This window comes from Podarcis liolepis, assembly GCF_965112155.1.
Source record: "Podarcis liolepis genome assembly, chromosome: 10".
Classification (NCBI taxonomy): Eukaryota; Metazoa; Chordata; class Lepidosauria; order Squamata; family Lacertidae; genus Podarcis; species Podarcis liolepis.
In genome coordinates, this window is record NC_139562.1 from 15,269,649 (window position 1) to 15,289,722 (window position 20,074).

Sequence of the window (20,074 nt, forward strand, 5' to 3'; positions counted from 1 at the left end):
CTTTCTTTCTTTCTTTCTTTCTTTCTTTCTAGTGCTCTAATGAAAGGATGCCGCTGCTTAGAAATTGACTGCTGGGATGGACCAAACAATGATCCTGTTGTTTATCATGGACATACATTAACAAGCAAAATTAGCTTTAAGACCGTCATCCAGGTGATCAGCAAGTATGCCTTTTTGGTAGGTACATGTGTGACAAATTGGAGGTCGGTTAACAGAGCACAATGACCAAGGTGCGTTCAGAGTTTTGGCCATAGATAGAGTATGTGATGGTGTCCTACCCATGGAACTTTCTCCAAGAATGTTTGCCTGGCACTGTCTGTGCAGAGCTATAGGTGAAAAATTCATATTTGCCCAAGCTCTTTCTTATGGATATAGCTGTCAACATTTCCCATTTTTTAAGGGAAATTCCCTTATTCCAAATAGGATTTCTTGCAAGAAAAGGGAAATGTTGACAGCTATGCTTATGGATGGTAATTATTTATTGCTGTTTCTGATTGTTTTCTGAGTTTTATTTTATCTTTATGCTGTTCTCTTACTATTGTTAGTTTTCTTTTCTTTTTTAATTAAGCTGATAATTGCATCTAGCACAGTTGGCGAACTAGATGTTGTTGAATTCCAGTTCCCATCATCCCTGACCATGGGCCACGCTGGCTAGGGCTAATGGGAGAGAAGAGCCCAACAACATCAAGTGAGCTACTGGTTCCCCATCTCTGCAACACACTTTTGCATATGATTGAAGTCTCCCTGAGCTCGGTGGGACTGCCTTCTGAGCAGGCATCCATAGCATTGCCGTGCAAATATGCTAATGATATTTGCTTTTTGAATTTTAGCTTTGGGCAAATGAAAGGTGGTGTAGAAATGTCTTAAACTTAATAATGTTAAGAAATAGTGCATTTCAGGTTTTGCTGTTTTAACCATGTTTGCTGTGGGTGGGTAGGTGAATGAAAATGAATTAGAGAATTCTGAGTGTTGGAAAGGACCTGAAGGTAATTTGGCCCATTCCTTAACCATCCCCACAAGATGAAACAAGTTGCAACAGTTTGAGAGCAGGGATGCAGTGCAGAGGTCACCAGAGGGCAAAAAGCCAGTATGTCAGTAGCCTTCTGGCATTTGTTGAACATGTGTGGACATAAACTGTGCAGGAGGTGTGTGTGTGTGTGTGTGTGTGTGTGTGTGTGTGTGTTTTGGCCAGATCTGCCCCCATCATCTGCACCATCTTTGCCACTCTTGACTTTCCCACTTAATGTAGTAAGGTCAGAAGAGGGATTTTCCACATGCTTAGCTGAGACAAGAAGTGGATAGAGAAAGGGCACTCTCTAATAAACACTAAAACTCAGGGGTGTCCAATGATGCTGAATGCTGGAAGACTCAGTACAGGCAGAATGAGGTACTTCTTAACTCTCATTGCTCATAGTTAACCTATGAAATTCACTCCCACAACAAATAGTGCCAGTCAGTCAAATGCATTTGTGAAAAACTATTGGTCGTTGAATCATCATCATCATCATCATCACCACTTTAACAGCACATGGGGCCCCATGTTGTACAATGAAATTTTGCTTGATCAGTTGGGCTTCTAATGTAAAAGTAGAAACCTTATTATGTCATGAATTTATCCTCATCCATCAACAAATGACAGGTTTTCTCCCTATTATTAAAAAAAGGAAACTGGAGAATTCTTTTAAAAAAAAACTAATCCTAGGAGAATTTAACAGGGAGCAATACAGTACATGATGAACAATATTTCCAACTCTCCTTGGCCACAGTATACAAACATTAGATTTGCAGGTATCCTGGTATATCTCCCACCCAAAAATGTTGTGGGTATAGTTTGAAATCTCAAAGCTGTGCATACCTTCCTCAACGCATCAACCTGTAATTAAAAACAAAACAAAACTGGAAGACCATGATTGGATTTCCCTGAATAAATTGGTGAGAATTACATATTTGGATATGAGATCTACAGTAGCTAACAGAAGGCCCCACTCTTTAACTTCATTTATAATACTTTGCAAATATAGGGGTTGCAATCTTGCACACCATCAACAATCAGTCTATAATTGATTATATGGATTTCACATTGGCTGGCCCAGCTTTGCACAGACCTATTAGAAATTTGCTTCAAATAATGGTCTTTTGGGGCAACCTTGAATCTGGCATATGCTGTAATTTCAACCAATATAGAAGCAAGGCAGTCTGATAATATGGCCAGGAGGGAACCTAACCATGGGATTGTCATCTGGGGAAGTTTGGAGGTGCAGCTGGTGGGAGTGGCACTAATAGTTCCGCACACTTTCCATGGTTTATACCAGCACAATCTTTTGAAGATGGCCTTGCTCTGCCAGGAAGCTTACTTTGTGGCCACAGGCAAGTTCAATTTCCCATCCTAGCTTACTTCACAGAATTCTCGTGAAGAGAAAATGGGATAATCCGGAGTATTTTCCCTTCAACAAAGGATAAGATGAAATGTGGCAGATAAACTATTTCCACCTGGTGCCAAAGGACAAAAATGAAAGAGGCTTTCACCTGTCAGTCTTAAAACTTTAGCATTTTAAATCAAAAGGCAATCTGGTTCAGTTGGTTTTGAAGGAGATTACACAGCCAAAAAAATATAAAGTAATTCTTGCACATATCTGGCATTTATTTATTAAGGGAAATCTTGTATACACTTATTTTAAGATACTCTTTTCTCTTTGTTTATGTCTGGCTGGCACCATAAACTAAAGCAACACAGTGGTGGTTGGTACCCATTGCGATTGGTAGGGCAGAAGGTAAAGAGACTAACAGAAGGTGGAACCAGAGCCAAAGTTTTGCCCCAGTCCTGCTATGGCAAAGCTGGTTTAATTGCAAATGAGAGTCAGGCAGGTGGGGATTTTCTGAGAGCAGAGTGAGGTTGGTGGGGAAGTGACTCATTCACCCTAATGGACCAGTCTCCACTGCAGCAACAATGAAACTTCAGGATAGTAATCTGAACATGACTCACCATATATCCAAATCCTTTACAAGCTGCGGTTTGTAGCTGTAGGGCTGTTTCATGGCCAGTTTTGTTTCCACGTAATGCTCACACACATTTCCCCATGGAATATCTCTTGAGCTTTCCCACGGGTATAGCTATTTTTGGTCAGTTCCCTTTGCCTTGAAGCTGCCAGCATCGCATAAATCAGTAGCTGTATCCAGGATGATCCTAGTTCATATGAGAAATCACCACATCAATACAGTCCTGAGAATGCTTGAAGGAATATTGTGGGGTGAGGGAAAATGCCTATAGCCAAGGTCCAGAGAACCATGCTGCTAGTTCCCAAGGGACTTAGGTTGTCTGCTTCTCTTAAGAGCATCTCCCCCCATGCCATACAACAAACTGCTTTTAGAAAAGGAGTGTGCCTCCTCACCTCACCTCCCAGCCCCCACAAATCTGTTTGTAATATGGCATTGGCCTTACTTGAGTAAAGGGGAATAGCCAGAAAATCCCTTTGGGGATATCCGAGTTCTTGGGTATGCCTGAAGCAGCTCTTCGAAGTTTAACCTATCACTGATGCACACACATTACAATACCACCACTGGTTCTGTAAGGTAAAATGTATACCCAAATCCCAGAACAGCACCTGTGTGTGGTCTGTAGCACAAAAGAGAACTGTCGTTTCTTTGAGAGTGGTTGCTTCTGCCTAGACAAATCAGCTGGGATATAAGATGTCGCAGTATTGTTTCGTATCTTTATTGCAGATAACAGTGCATGCTTCTCATAGTATTCTTTTCTCTTGTTTTATATTTTCATATTTGTGTAACTGGGAATTACAGTATTCATTGAATTGTACTTCCAGGTCTCCGATTATCCTCTGATACTGTCTTTGGAGAATCACTGTAGCCCTAAACAGCAGGAAGTAATGGCAGATTATCTGACAAATATCCTGGGTGACATGTTGGTTATATCTGCGATTGATGATATAATGCCAACTGAGCTCCCTTCCCCTGAGGTAACAAAACTGAGTTGCTCTTTCATAAAAGATAACAAGGAGGAAATCACTGCAGTTGGCATGGTTATTTCCTAAGAAGTTTATCATGTTCCTCCCATTAAAATATGCAGAATTAACTACACCTGGAATGCAGTCTGTTTGGTATAGAGTTATTGTACAAATAGAAAACAACCAGTACACTCCACCCCCCAGATTAAGAAGAAAATATGCGTGTCAAAAAATTCAAGTGTAGACCAAAACATTGGAAATACAATACATTGTAGATTCCCTTGAACCTTCCAGTGCATGTATTCATGATTTATTATTACCCTAAGGATGATAACACACCTTATATTTGTTATGCGATTTTAGTTATGCGATTCTAAAACAAAACAAAAGCCTGCAACATGTCAGAAAGGCACTTGTGTGGAATGCATTAAAAGTCTCACAATCTGAGCTCCATATCCCTCATTTGCTTTTCAAAGCAGACTTTAAAATATGCATTCTGGGAGTTTGCACATCCTTTCCCCCCCATCCTACATCTCCATTCTGGAGTTCTTGAATGAAAACACCAGATAGGCAACTGTACTTACTTGAGGTTGACAAGCATGGCTTGCCATGAAAGCTACTTGGCTGCAAGCTGTTCTCTGTGTTGCCACAGAGAATCAGGACAAAAGAAAGGGGCCAATGACTTCATGCACTATCCTAGCAACTTTTCCCCATGGCAGCTTCAAGGGATGGCATTTGGAAAAGCTGGGATGGAGCACAACAATTGAGTGATAAAGATCGACACTTTTGTCCCAGCCTTTGTAGTTTAAAGGGCTTGTCTGCACCAGAGTTTAATGTGGATTTGAAGCTCCTTGTGTCTCTAAACTATTTGTGGCATCCACTCAACATCCCCCTTATTCGAGTGACAGCCCATGAACCACATGTTGGCAGTGTGCGTGAAATAATAATAATAATAATAATAATAATAATAATAATAATAATAATTTATTATTTATACCCCGCCCATCTGGCTGGGCTTCCCCAGCCACTCTGGGCGGCTTCCAAAAGAATATTAAAATACTGTGATACATCAAACATTAAAAGCTTCCCTAAACAGGGCTGCCTTCAGATGTCTTCTAAAAGTCTGGTAGTTGTAATTCTCTTTGACATCTGGTGGGAGGGCGTTCCACAGGGAGGGTGCCACTACCGAGAAGGCCCTCTGCCTGGTTCCCTGTAACTTGGCTTCTTGCAGTGAGGGAACTGCCAGAAGGCCCTCGGTGCTGGACCTCAGTGTCCGGGTAGAACGATGGAGGTGGAGACGCTCCTTCAGGTATACTGGACCGAGGCTGTTTAGGGCTTTAAAGGTCAGCACCAACACTTTGAATTGTGCTCGGAAACGTACTCGGAGCCTTCTGGCGCTGAAAACGGTGGTCACTTTAGTGGTCGTGCATGTGCTGAAGTCACACAAATGGTGAGTTTCCTGTAGCAATAATGTGCGAAAAGGATCCCAGACCGTTTGAATTTGAAAGGTAGCTATTTGAATAGTTTTATTTGCACAGTCCCAGTTTTTTATTTGGAGATTTGCCCACTGTTAACAAATACGTTCTAATTTTAAACCAGGAGTGAGCAACGCAGACCCAGGCGTTGAATGCTGCTGCCCTCCAGACCTCTCTGTTTGGCCCCTAGGGTTCTCATTGTGCCACATCCCTCACTTCCCTACTCTGTGCCCTCTTCAACTGCTTTTTGCTGGAATGTGTCCTTGGACTGTAATAGAGGCAACTCCTCATTTGTGTGCGTCCAGGATATGCATGACCACGTGCCCTTTTTTGCACCAAAAGAGGGTGGAACAGTGGGAGGGCAGACATGACGGGCGTCTCACTGTCGCACATAGTGCCTTGGAATGCAACAGCCACATAAATGGGGAGTTGCCTGTAATGCTATTTGCTTTCCTGGATGAACAGATGAGTGTGGGGAGGTGTGTGGGCTGACATGCATGGCTGGAACAGAGGTTATTGTAGAAAAGTGAGAGTCACACCTGTTGCTCCACACTTTTGCCTTTGACCCCACCCACCATGGTGAGCATGTCCCCCCCCCCCCGCCGCCCCTTGAAGGTTGTCCACAAGGAAATGTGGTGCTCAGGCTGCCATTGCATGTTTACAGCAACCTGATCAGCACAAGAGTTTAAACATGCAACTTTGGCAATTGGATGGGTTTTTTTATTAAAAAAAAAGGAGAAGAAATGGGTTAAAGCCATCTCTTTCAGCTACGGTACACCATTAAAACCTACACGGGAGTACAGTGTAATACTTTTTATGAGGAGAATTTAATCATACAGATGCTCAGCAGTACTGTTCTTAATTGCAAAAAAGGAACAAATGGATCAGGAGAGAATTACAGATATAAAGCAGAACTCTTGGGAAATAATGCCATCTTGCAAGTACTGTTCACGTTTCTTGATTTCAGGTGGAAAGGGATATAAATAACTTTAAATGCACCGCAGAACTCAAAAGATTTGCTGTAAATTGATTCAGGAGGTATGAGGACTTTGGAGGGGGCTAGAATTCCAGTTATTGTAAAATCAGAGTACCTGCCCTTTCTTTTCTCCTGTGCTATGGAAACTCGAAATGTGCTCTTTTGTCTGTGTGTCTTTTCTTCCTGTTTCATACCTCATTCAAGCCAAATTTTCACTAGAAATGTGAAAAATACCATCAGGATTCATTTGATCAAGATGATAATGCTTGCTTCGTATCTCCTGGCTCAAACTCAGGCAACCTCTGAGTTTAACATGTGAGGAAAAGCAACAAACAAAGCAAACACCTCAATAGCACAGCAAGCAGTGCCAGTGAACAGCTAGTCATGTGTTAGGCACAGCTTTGGGCTAACAGCAAAATAGGAACCCACGAGTCTCCAGAGATTCTTGGATGTTGTCTCCCATTGCCCCGACCATTGGCCATGCTGGCTGGGACTGATGGGACTTGGAGCAACATTTTCTGGAGGCCCATAAGTTCTGGATCACTGTCTTCCATTTTTATTACTTTTTCTTCTTCCTTCTTGTGTGATTTATGATTCTTAACACCTACTGCTTTCTTATCACAGTCACTGAAATTCAAAATAATGATTAAAAATAAGAAAATTGGGACACTTGAAGAAACGCTTGCAAGGAAGGGCACGGATAGCCATGGTCAGACAGGGGAATTTGAAGAGGAAGAAACAAGTGATGAGGAGCTGGACGACAACCCTTCGCACCCCAAGCAACCGCTGCTGAAAAAGAGAAGGGCACGCTGGAAAGGCTCAGCTCCACCTCGGAAAAAACAAAAGGTATGACCTGAAGTCATGTCTAGTTAGATCCTGGGTTTAAAACCTACCAGAAAGCAAATACACCAGCCCTCCCTCCTCTTTTTGACATCTTTTTCACTGCTCTAAGATTTACTGCAATGTGCTCTGTGTAGGGTTGCCCTTTGGTCCTAAGGCGGCAGCTAGTGTAACACCATCACAAAACACCTTCCTGTTGCATTTGCTCTGGCTGCCAATTTGCTACTGAGCCAAGTTCAAAGATCTGGGGCTAATGTAGAAGGTCTTTGCAGCACATGGCCAGGTTGCTTGAGAGACTGCCTTCTCTCCTCTATTTCCAGGAAGTCAGTGTGTTCTGCAGGGGAGCTTCTCCTTAAGTCTGAAGCTAGTGGATGCCTGCTCTACAGTAACTCGGAGCAGGGCTTTCAGTGTGGTTGCCCCTGTTTTGTGAAACAGTATCCCCTGTCAAGATACGACAGGTGCCAACTACCTGCACTTCCTGCAAACAACTGTCTGCAGCCTTAATCAGTATGTTCCATATTGTATAGTTTAACCATTAAGTGTTACACAGAAAGGATGCAAATGTTGTTTTACAGATCTTCGGTGTGGTATAGTAGTTAGACACCGTATATTTAAAGAACATCTCCCCACCCCTAAGAATCCTGAGAATAGTAGTTTACCTCTAGCAGAGCTGCAGTACTCAGCACCCTTAGCAGACGATAGTCCCTAGGATTCTTTTCGAAGGAAAATGTGCTTTAAAATGTATAGCGTGTATCAGGAATGCCAACTTGGTTGTGACTGTGGGTGCCTGTGGCTGTGGGTGCCATGCAGTGTGCATGGTCCTGGTACCAAAATTCATGGGTGCCGGGCCCCTTCATGAGGAACTTTGTGGGTGCTTGGGCACCCAGGGCCCCAGGGAGTTGGCACCTGTGGTGTGCATGCAGCTTCAGAATGGGATCGGGAAAACATGTTCATATCCCTACTCATGAAGCTGGCTAGGCTAAGTCACTATCTTTTAGTCTAGACTACTTCTTAGGGTTGCTGTGAAGATAAAGAGAAGGGAATCCATGTATGCTGCATTGAGCAATGAAGGTAGAAAACATATATGAATAGTGATTTGACTATGAGTTGCAGCCAACTGAATTCTACTCAGAGTAGACCTATTGAAATTAATGGACCTAGTTTTGTTTCATTATTTAATTTTAATGAGTTTAACTCAGAGTGTGATTGACATTGAATAGAACCCCTTTCCTGGTGTGCTTTCAACAGAAATTGACATCTCAGTTGAAACTGAGATAGTATCTTTAAAAAAATATATTAACAAACCTTCAGTCATCTCCCATATTATTTATAGATGAAGAAAATAAAGATTGCCTTGGCACTGTCAGAACTTGTGATTTATACCAAATCTCGGAAGTTTGTAAGCTTTGAAGACTCAAGAGAAAAGCAGTTTTTTTATGAAAACAATTCAATTGGTGAGCTAAAAGCCCGAAAGCTGGCAAAACTCGCAGGTAATGTTGCTGTTTCCTCTTGCTTAAGCCTTCTGAACTGTCAATAAACTTTATGAGGCAGCTTGTCACCAGCTGGCAGGCAGTGAGATGTTTAGAGCGTTGATTCAGCGCTCTGCATGAGTTGAGTGGCTAAAGGTTTGTGTTGATTGGCTGTTAGCTACATTTCATCCAAGCCAAAAATATACGAAAAGAGAAAAATATCAGTAAGTGGAAGCTTGCAGGGTTTTGTTTCTTTAAAAAAGAAAAGAAAAAAAGAAATCTCGGATAAGTGACTGCAATTTTGTTCCACTGTCCAGTGTTGCTTGGATCCAGTCCAGGCAGAGTTGAGCTTGGCCTGGAATGCAGGAGTGTATCTTCCCTTCTGCCTCTCTCTGCAGAAAATACGTCAGTTGGGTTTTCCGTGGATTGACATTTGTTCAGACTGAGTGGTAAACTGCAGGTTTTCCTGGGGGAAGTGGTGGGACAAAAAAACAAAAACAAAAAACAAATGAACAAAAACTCCCACTCACTCTCTAAACTGGTTTGGCAAAATTTGTTCATTGCTAACCCTGATTAAAATAAGCCTGAATACGCTTCTCGATTGATACAGAGAGTACTGTTTTCATCAGGGTTTCCAAGGTAAGTTCATGACCAGATTGAACCAGGTACATTTTAATCAGGACTAGGAATGATCAAATGTAACACCACACCAGAAGAAGGGTGTGGGAAGTGATTTGTGCCTAAGTAGGATGCAGTAAGGATGAAATAATGGTTTTGAGCCTGTGACTGTCTCTTGATTCATAAGAGCTGTTTCTACTGTGTTGGACGTAAAGTCTCCAGAAACAGAAATATATCAGGTACAGGCCAAACCGCATGTTATTTTATTGATGCATTTTGGGTGCTTGAATTTTACTTGGGGTGGGGATCAGCAGCTGTGAGCTCCCTATTCAGAGCTTGCTCCTCATGTGGATCAGGGCCTCACACTCATTCCCTATTGAAAATTACCCCCCTCTGGCTGCTGTTTGCTGCTGAGTGCCTTCTTTTGCAGTAAACAGCCTTTTCAGGGGCAAGTAGCAGGTATAGAGAGGGAGGGTCAGCAGGAAATGGGTGTGAGCCCCTAATCTGCATCAGGAAGATGTTCCAGATTGGGCTTCATCGCTGCTTTTTTTCTTCAAAATGGTGGCTAGTTTAAGAACACTGTCAAATAAGTGAATAACAAATTGGGCCACAGTATTATCATTATCGGGACGCGGGTGGTGCTGTGGGTAAAACCTCAGTGCCTAGGACTTGCTGATCGCAAGGTCGGCGGTTCGAATCCCTGCGGCGGGGTGAGCTCCCGTCGTTCTGTCCCAGCTCCTGCCCACCTAGCAGTTCGAAAGCACCCCTAAGTGCAAGTAGATAAATAGGTACCGCTTTATAGCGGGAAGGTAAACGGCGTCACACTGGCCACGTGACCCGGAAGTGTCTTCGGACGGCGCCGGCTCACAGCCTCTTGAGCGAGATGAGCGCTCAACCCTAGAGTCGGACATGACTGGCCCGTACGGGCAGGGGTACCTTATTATCATTATCATAATTATTATTACATATTGAATTTGTTCTTTGCTCTGTCTTGCCCAGGGCAACCCAGAGTGCCAAACAAACAAACAAACAAACAAACACCCCATAGATGCATCAAAATCAAGAGAAAAAAGAAATACATTAAAAACATTCCACCCATTTCTAAAAGACAGACAGACAGATCAAGGCCAAAGGCCTGGTTATAGAGAAAAGTTTTTGCCTGGTGCCTAAAGGCCCTGATAAATAAAATATGGGACTAATATCTATCCAATTTCTTCCCTTTTAGTGATCACACCATTTGATTTACATAAAGAATGTTTTTATAGCTAATATAAGTATAGCTAATAAATATATGGATTTTTGATAATAACTTTGTACTCCCCCATCCCTCCAGGGCATTAAGAATTAAGGTAAAGGAACAGATTATGACAAAATGAACGGCCACATCAATACACATCAGAATATTTTAAATGTGCATGTGTACTCAAACAGATTTTTTTTTTAAAAAACCATTGCTTTCAATCAGTTGGGCTGTTGTGTACCAATAACATGAATTTAAAAATGTCTTGTAGCTAATGAATTTGTTCAGCACACCATCAGATTTCTTACAAGAATATACCCAAAAGGAACCCGGGCCAACTCTTCCAATTATAACCCTCAAGAATTCTGGAATGTTGGGTGTCAGATAGGTAGGTGATTTCAAGTTGTCGTCATTGTTATTGTTGTTCAGAACATGTCTTCTTGCTTATGTATGGCACAAGGCTTGACATTTCATTACAAGAATTTTTCACTCCTGTGAAAGATTGTCAGCATGGATTCCTTTTCTACCCTTTGCTCTTGCACAACTTGGATACAACGCAAAGAAAGGGTGCTTAATTCCCATTCAAATCAGTGGACTGCTGATGAAGTGACTGGACTAGTCTATGTATCTAGCTTCAGAAGCATTGCCCAGACATCCCCAGCCTCTTCCTGCTACAGTCAGATCACTGGAGACACTTGAGTTCCAGTAAAAGAGTGCAAGTGTTTTGGCTTTCCCCATGTAGACGTTTGCTCTTCTTTGCTTGCTGTCCATGGAGTAGGTGAGAGAACCTGTTTCTGCTGTTGCCTCTTTTACCTACTATCCTGACTCCAGATCCCACCTGCTTCTCCACCCATTATAGCCGCTCGTGTCTTGCTGCATGCTTCGCAGTATAGAGCTAAGAGTGAGTCATGTATTGAGCTGTCTGTCTAAATCTACGCCCCTCCTTTGTTGTAGCTAACATTTGTTGTAAGTGAAGATTTGATGATATTGAGACAGATCACAGAGAGATATCTCACATGCAGTATTTAGCTATCGCATCCGTAAATGTTAAAACAGGAACATGGCGTTCAGTGAGGAAATTGGCATGGGTAAATTGTAGAATCAAATCACACTTTTGGGAATAGCAAGGCCCCTGAAAGACAAGCCTTCTAATGTAGCAAAACATATACAATAGAACCTTACACTCAGCAAAAATTAGTATGCCTCCCACACGCAACTGCAGTGTAGGTTGGAAACAACTGGGTTAGTACAGCTATACAATTATTTTCTTTTATTTATGAAGTAAAATGAAAAGCAGTGATATATGCACTAGAGGAAAATGCACGGTGATTATTTAAATAAAGTGTTATTGTCTGCATTGCATTTATCTGACACAGTAAGAAATAACAAAAAAAGGTTGTAGAATTCAAAATGCTTTTAGAGGTATTGCCTTAGCATTAATGAAATGAGAACTTTTCACACAAATGCAGTGCAATCCTGTGCATGTCTACTAGAAGTAAGCCCACTGGGTTCCATGGGATTTACTCACAGTTATGTGTGTGTGTGTGTAGTTGCATCTGTAGTGCAACTGTAGCAATGCTAAATAGTCATTTAATGCCAACAAATATTTTTGAAGTATTTATCATGTTATCAAAATCAAGTTAGAGATATTAATGTTCCATGCAACAGAGCAATGCATCCCAACTGTTTATAGATGAACAGTTAACAGTCCAGTCCATAAGCTATTGCCAGACATGGAAGATCAGACTTTCACATGGAACTCTTATAGTCACAAGATCTCCCCAATATTACCTATTTCCAATGTTCAGGCTGTGAGTTCTAAGACAGCACATGTACACAAGAGGGAGGATGGGAAAATCTCCAGTGTTTGCAGAATTACAGCCAATTTTTAGAGGAAAGAAACCCTAAGAGGAGGGAAAACCTTCATTTTAGCTGTGGGTCTGAGGGCATAACTAGATGCGTCGTGAGAGATCTCCCACAAAATTTCTTTTCTTTCTTTTTTTAAAATGGCAGATATGGGGTGAGTTAAATTAGATTGGGACTGCAATATTGAAGGCAGTAGGGTTAACCCTTTTCTTCTGCGCCTTTTTCTCTCCCTCCAAGTTATTATTGGCCTGATGGAGAAACTTAAAGATACCCACATTATACCTATAAGTTGCCCCTGTGAAGCAAATGGCAGCTCTGGGAAGGGCAATTTTGATCAGGAAAATTGTGTGAGGGGAAAGGCTTGACCTACCCTCCCACAGTCCAAAACCCCTACAACTTCACTGTGGCTACTTAAAAGCAACAACAACAACCCAACATGAGATCCTAATTGTGGACCTGAGAGTCGTGTCTTATTTGGCCCTGACTCAGAGAAGTTATACTAGGTACAGTGGTGCCTCGCAAGACGAAAAGAATCCGTTCTGTGATTCTCTTCGTCTAGCGGTTTTTTCGTCTTGCGAAGCAAGCCCATTGACGGATTAGCGGATTAGCACTATTAGCGCTTTTAGCGGCTTTTAGCGGCTTATCGGCTGATCGGATCAGCTGATAAGCGGCTTAGCGGCTTAGAAAAAGGGGGGGAAAGGAAAAAAACCCCGCAGGAACTCGCAAGACATTTTCGTCTTGCGAAGCAAGCCCATAGGAAATTTGTTTTGCGAAGCACCTCCAAAACGGAAAACTCTTTCGTCTAGCGGGGCATTCGTCTTGCGGGGCACCACTGTATAAGGTCAGCTTGAAATATGCCTTGTGAAATCCAGCAGGACATTTAGAAGGATGTCCAGTACACCATGTCCTACCTCTGATGTCTGGGTTTCCGTTTAAGCAAAGAGAATCATGAATCAGTATTATTGTTTTGAAATGACCAACTCATGCTTCACAGTTTCTATAAGCACGTGTTTACTCCCTGTGCAGGGGTGGGGATAATAAATAAATCCGAGGATTCCCAAGGAATATGAATCTGGGAAAGCAAAAAGTTCACGATCCTTTCTTTCCAAGACTAAATCTCGAAACTATGCATGTGAATGGATTAAAGTGTTTCTTTATTTTGTATACGATGTTTTTTGCTGCTGCTTCTCCCCCCAAAACAAAGCCTGAGAAAGCAGAGCCATTTTCAATGTGGTTCTGGTTTGGTTCTTTTTTGAATGAAGTCTTAAAATAATATAATGTCCATTGTGTTGTGTTTTTGTTTTTTGAAATAACATTGGAATAAAAGTGTTACATTGGAGTTACAGTGGTACCTCGGGTTAAGAACTTAATTCATTCTGAAGGTCCATTCTTAACCAACAGAAATTAAAAACGCGATAAAACGTCAAACATTAAAAATTTCCCTAAACAGAGCTGTCTTCAGATGTCTTCTAAAAGTCAGATACAGTGGTACCTCGGGTACCTTAAGAGCTTAATTCATTCTGGAGATCTGTTCTTAACCTGAAACTGTTCTTAACCTGAAGCACCACTTTAGCTAATGGGGCCTCCTGCTGCCGCCGCGCGATTTCTGTTCTCATCCTGAAGCAAAGTTCTTAACCTGAGGTACTATTTCTGGGTTAGCGGAGTCTGTAACCTGAAGCGTCTGTAACCCGAGGTACCACTGTACATGCAGCGACCATTTTAAGCATGACCGATATGTGGCATGACTGTTTTAGGCATGACCCATGCAAATTGGGCTCTCCCTGCATTGTGAGCTTAGATATCATCTTTTGCAGCATATGCGTATCATTTGGCGTACATATTCTGTTTATTTGACTGTTAAAAGAGTCAGTTTGAACATTCACACCCCACAGTCAGGAGGCAACATTTCAAAATGAGAGCGTGAGACTCTACCTGCCCCTGATCATTACTACCTATATACTTACTCATTAAAAATATTAGAAGTCTAGGTGCTGAGCTCATGAGAATGTAGATGCCCCAGACTAGTCCTGGGGTCTTCTTGGATAGAATGTGTGAAATGGAAGCTCTCAGAATGTTTTCCAAATAAATCCAAGACCCCAACTCTGTGCAGCTGGAGCTAGAGTTGGACAAGTTGCCAAAATTATCCCCAGCCTTGGAATTTTATTGCATCCACAATCATGTTTGCAGCTGCTTAGTAAAACTGCAGAAGAGAACCTGGTCCACTGTCTCCTGTTAGAGCAGGTGTGGGGAACCTTTGACTCTCTAGATGTTGCTGGCCAGCTTCCTTCCATTCTGCCTGGGATTGAGGGCACTTGTAGTTCAGCAACCGAAAGGGCTGTGGCTCAGTGGTAGAGCATCTGCTTTGCATGCAGAAGGTCTCAGGTTCAATCCCAGCATCTTCCGGTAGAGTTGGGATTATCCCCTGCTTGAAACCGTGGAGAGCTGATAGTGGTCATCATAGTCAATACTGAACCAGATGGACCAATGGTCCGACTCTGTATAAGACAGCTTCCTATGTCCTTAATATCTGGAAGGCTGAGGGTTCCCATGACTAAGATCAAAGAGCTGTCCAAGGATGTCAGGGACAAGATTGTGAACCTGAACAAGGCTGGACTGGGCTACAATACTATTGCCAAGCAGCTTGGTGAGAAGGTGACAACAGTTGGTGCAATAATTCTCAAATGGAAGAAACACAAAATAACTGTCAACCTCCCTTGGTCTGGGGCTCCATGCAAGATCTCATCTCGTGGAGTTGCAATGATCATGAGAACGGTGATGAAGCAGCCCAGAACTATAAGGGGGGAACTTGTCAATGATCTCAGGGCAGCTGGGACCATAGTCACCATGAAAACGGTTGGTAACACACTATGCCGTGAAGGACTTAGATCTTGCAGAGCCTACAAGGTCCCCTTGCTCAAGACAGCACATGTACAGGCCTGTCTGCAGTTTGCCAATGCACATCTGAATGACCCAGAGGAGAAGTGGGTGAAAATGTTGTGGTCAGATGAGACCAAAATTGAGCTCTTTGGCATCAACTCAGCTTGCCGTGTTTGGAGGAGGAGGAATGCTTCCTACGACCCCAAGAACACCATCCCCACCATCAAACACGGAGGGGGACATATTATGCTTGGGGGGTGTTTTTCTGCTAAGGGGACAGGACACCTTCACTGCATCAAAGGGACAATGAACGGGACCATGTATCGTCAAATCTTGGGTGAGCACCTCCTTACCTCAGCCAGGGCATTGAAAATGGGTCGAGGATGGGTATTCCAGCATGACAGTGACCCAAAACACACGGCCAAGGCAACAAAGGAGTGGCTCAAGAAGAAGCACATTAAGATCCTGGAGTGGCCTTGCCAGTCTCCAGACCTTAATCCCATCGAAAATCTGTGGAGGGAGCTGAAGGTTCGAGTAGCTACACATCAGCCTCAAAATCTTACTGACTTGGAGAGGATCTGCAAAGAGGAGTGGGACAAAATACCTCCTGAGATGTATGCAAACCTGGTGGCCACCTACAAGAAACCTCTGACCTCTGTAATTGCCAACAAGGGTTTTGCCACCAAGTACTAAGTCATCCTTTGCAAAGGGATCAAATACTTATTTCACTCATTATAATGCACATCTATCTCTGACTTTTGTCTTCTGGGTTTCTGGGGTTTTTCCTGTTGTTATTCTGTCTCTCACAGCTACAGTAAACCTACCATTAAAATTATGGACTGGTCATTTCTTCGTCAGAGAGCAAACGGGCAAATTTGGCAGGGGATCAAATACTTCCCCCCCTCACTCTGTGTGTGTGTGTGTGTGTGTGTGTGTATGCTACAGACTTTTTAGAGGACACAGTGATCTTGAAATCCAGTCTAGGTAATTAATAAGGAGCCAAAATGATTTCAGGTATTAAACTTCCCCTTGAGTCTTCCTGACAATCTTAAGGGTTTTGCTATCATATTTCCTTAATTAATGTATTAAAGGCCTACTTTGGCAACAGGGAATAATGAAGCTGACTAAAGGCAGTGTGCTGTCAAAAACACAATGCATTTTAGATGATATTAAAAACATCTCCCCGGTCTCTTTCAGGAAGTTCTTTTAGGCCAAAGTGTGAATATCAGATTGATTTGCCCATTTCAGTAAAACCCCCAGCTTAGATTTCTTTTAATGAGCCGTCCCCCCCCCCACCCCACAGATATTCCTTTCCCACCCCCATATACAAAGGATCCTGCTGGAAATGCGTTTTCAGGTGTAATTGGGAAATGGCAATGAATGATTTATAATAACTTTAAAAATGCTTTTGCAGTGGAGGCACCAACATTTGCAGTTAAACGGGAAAAATGAATGTAATTAAAAACATTAAAGTAACCGAGACCTTTAACTTTGCAGATGAAAATGACTTTATAGCTATAAAATGTAATTACTCCAAACTTTTCTTGACACTGCGGCTGCTCACATAATTTCTGCCAAATCTCACAAAGCATATGCCCTTCCATATGCCTCATCTGAGATCTTCTCTCCCCGCACCCACCATCATTCTTACCTATAACAGTTACGTTGAAAGTTAATGATGGCAATACATTCCCTATGCATGTTTACTTGGAAGTGAGTCCCACTCTGTTCAATGGGGCTAAATTCCTTGTGTGTTTAGGGAAGGGCCATAGCTCAGTAATGATAATAATATACCGTATTTTTTGCACCATAACACTCACTTTTTTCCTCCTAGAAAGTAAGGGGAAATGTCTGTGCGTGTTATGGAGCGAATGCCTGCGGGTGGCGGGGGAGATCTGCTGCAGTCGTGAGCAGAGGATCCATGGTTCCCCTTCCTTCCCTCCTCTGTGGTTACAAAGCATGGATCCACATGGATCCTCAGGATTTTTGCATTGGGCTACTCCAAACTCACTGTCAGATCACATGTCTGTGGCCACAGCATGAACCACAAAAATCATATATCCACTATTTTGTTTAGAATATTTTTTTCTTGTTTTCCTCCTCTAAAAACTACGTGCGTGTTATGGTCTGGTGCGTGTTATAGAGCGAAAAATACGGTAATAATAATTTATTATTTATACCCCGCCCATCTGGCTGGGCTTCCCCAGGCACTCTGGGCGGCTTCCCAAAAAATATTAAAATGCTGTAATACATCAAACATTAAAAGCTTCCCTAAACAGGGCTGCCTTCAGATGTCTTCTAAAAGTCTAGTAGTAGTAGTTCTCTTTGACATCTGGTGGGAGGGTGTTCCACAGGGAGGGCGCCACTACTGAGAAGGCCCTCTGCTTGGTTCCCTGTAACTTGGCTTCTCGCAGTGAGGGAACCGCCAGAAGGCCCTTGGTGCTGGACCTCAGTGTCCAGGTAGAACAGTGGGGGTGGAGACGCTTCTTCAGATATACTGGACTGAGGCCGTTTAGGGCTTTAAAGGTCAGCACCAACACTTTGAATTGTGCTCGGAAACGTACTGAGAGCTAATGTAGGTCTTTCAAGACCGGTGTTATATGGTCTCGGCGGCCGCTCCCAGTCACTAGTCTAGCTGCCGCATTCTGGATTAGTTGTAGTTTCCGGGTCACCTTCAAAGGTAGTACCACGTAGAGCGCATTGCAGTAGTCCAAGCGGGAGATAACCAGAACATGCACCACTCTGGCGAGGCAGTCCGCAGGCAGATAGGGTCTCAGCCTACGTACCAGATGGAGCTGGTAAACAGCTGCCCTGGACACAGATTTGACCTGTGCCTCCATGGACAGCTGTGAGTCCAAAATGACTGCCAGGCTGTGCACCTGGTCCTTCAGTGGCACATTTACCCCATTCAGGACCAGGGAATCCTCCACACCTGCCCGCCTCCTGTCCCCCAAAAACAGTACTTCTGTCTTGTCAGGATTCAACCTCAATCTGTTAGCCGCCATCCATCCTCCAACCGCCTCCAGACACTCACACAGGACCTTCACCGCCTTCACTGGTTCTGATTTAAAAGAGAGGTAGAGCTGGGTATCATCCGCATACTGATGAACACCCAGCCCAAACATTAGCAGAAACCTCTGATTTGCACCCAGAAGGCCCCTGATTCAAACCCCAGCATCTCCATGCAGTACTGGGAATGTTCCCATGTTGAACCCTGGAGAGCCTCTGCCACTCAGGGCAGGCTAGGTGTGTGTGTGTGTGGGGGGGACCTTTGGCCCTCTAGATGTTGCTGATCCACAGCTGGCCATACTTGCTTGTGCTGATGGGAAGCATAGCTTAGAAACATTTGGAGGGCCAAAGATTTCCCACACCTGGTGTGGACAATCCTGATCTAGATGGACCGAGTGCTTCCTGCACTCCTGATTTGATCATTAATATGCAGCGATGAAATTAGGCATTTTAAGTGCCCTCATTAGATGTGATGTGTATTACTTCATTTACTTCAGTATGTAGTTAGCCTGCCCTGCTGCACTTGGGGCTGCTACTGCTTATTCTGCTGAGTAGGGCCCCTGGATATTTGCCTCAAAGACCTGCCTTGGCAGCACCTCTGTTAGAACGCATATTTGGAAATGCAGTAGATCAGCACAAACTGACCAGGGGCTTATCTACACCTCTTTTTGATTTCTCTCAGTTTCCTATCTTTCTAAAGTTCTAAATAATGCTGTTTTCACAAATATATGCATTTTCAATGCACACTTTCGCCTAATATTCACACGTTTGTACACAGGACAGCAAATTTTGTAGAAGTGCAAATTCTGAAAAATAGATGCATTCTTGTTTGCATATTGTTTTGGGAATTCTGAATTTCCAGTGAGTCCGGAAATATCAGTTATAGATCAGCCTGTAAGGATGCCAGTTCAGAATCCAGAACTCAAAACAGTGACACCAAGAAGGATCCACACGCACATACCCCACACAGCATAACAACCCAAGGACTCTAAAATTCAGACATTTCTTCCTCAGATATAAAATGTGAAGTTGACAGCATGCAGTCAGTAGTTCTACATTTATCTCATAGGAAGAGAGAATAAGCCTCTTCTGAATTACTCTTATACATGACTTGTGCCTCTTTGGTTCAGTATTTCTCTCTGGCAAACAATCAAGTTCCTTTGATTTTTTAAAAACCCAAAATCATTTATCTATTTTATGTGTGTCATGTTTGTGCTTTACTAGGCTGACTAGTGAATTTTCAAAATGAGGAGCACCACAGTCCTAGACAAGGGAAGATTTTACTTCATGCCAGTGATAACTGTGCTGTCTTTTCCCCATGAATTATAATATCCTGTTCCAGGCAGTGTGCTGTTTTATTTCCAAAACTGCAGCAGCAAAACAACGGAAAGTGTTTTGAGCTTCTGAGAAAAGGAAATTCTGACAGTTTTGTGTTCAAGATAAAGACCAGTGCTTTATGATTAAACTGCAAGGAGGGCTTGTGTAGCAATTCAAAATGTTTAGACAACAGAATGGTGCATTTTCACATAACTTACATAGATTGTCAAGCATATTTTCAGTACAGGTGTTGTTGTTTTTACTATAATTAGGTTTTACTACTTATCATTAAATTAGAAGAGCAGATCTTGTTTTTCTCCCTCTTTCATTCAACACTGAACAGCCGCTGAAGGGTGAGTGGGATCTGTCAGCTCTGCTTTGTAATTAATTCATAATTTAAATTTATTAGGGGTTCTGCAGAATAGTTA

At 42.7% G+C, this 20,074-nt stretch overlaps 1 protein-coding gene across 1 annotated transcript in view; it reads left to right on the forward strand.

Annotated features, from left to right (window-relative positions):
* PLCZ1 (phospholipase C zeta 1) overlaps window positions 1-20,074 on the forward strand; it is a 48,476-nt gene that overhangs the window by 14,712 nt on the left and 13,690 nt on the right. Inside the window, exons 5-9 of the mRNA XM_083461211.1 lie at window positions 33-177; window positions 3,819-3,971; window positions 7,035-7,256; window positions 8,584-8,740; window positions 10,849-10,965. Coding sequence (XP_083317337.1) covers window positions 33-177; window positions 3,819-3,971; window positions 7,035-7,256; window positions 8,584-8,740; window positions 10,849-10,965 — 794 coding nt within the window. The remainder of the gene's footprint in view (window positions 1-32; window positions 178-3,818; window positions 3,972-7,034; window positions 7,257-8,583; window positions 8,741-10,848; window positions 10,966-20,074) is intronic.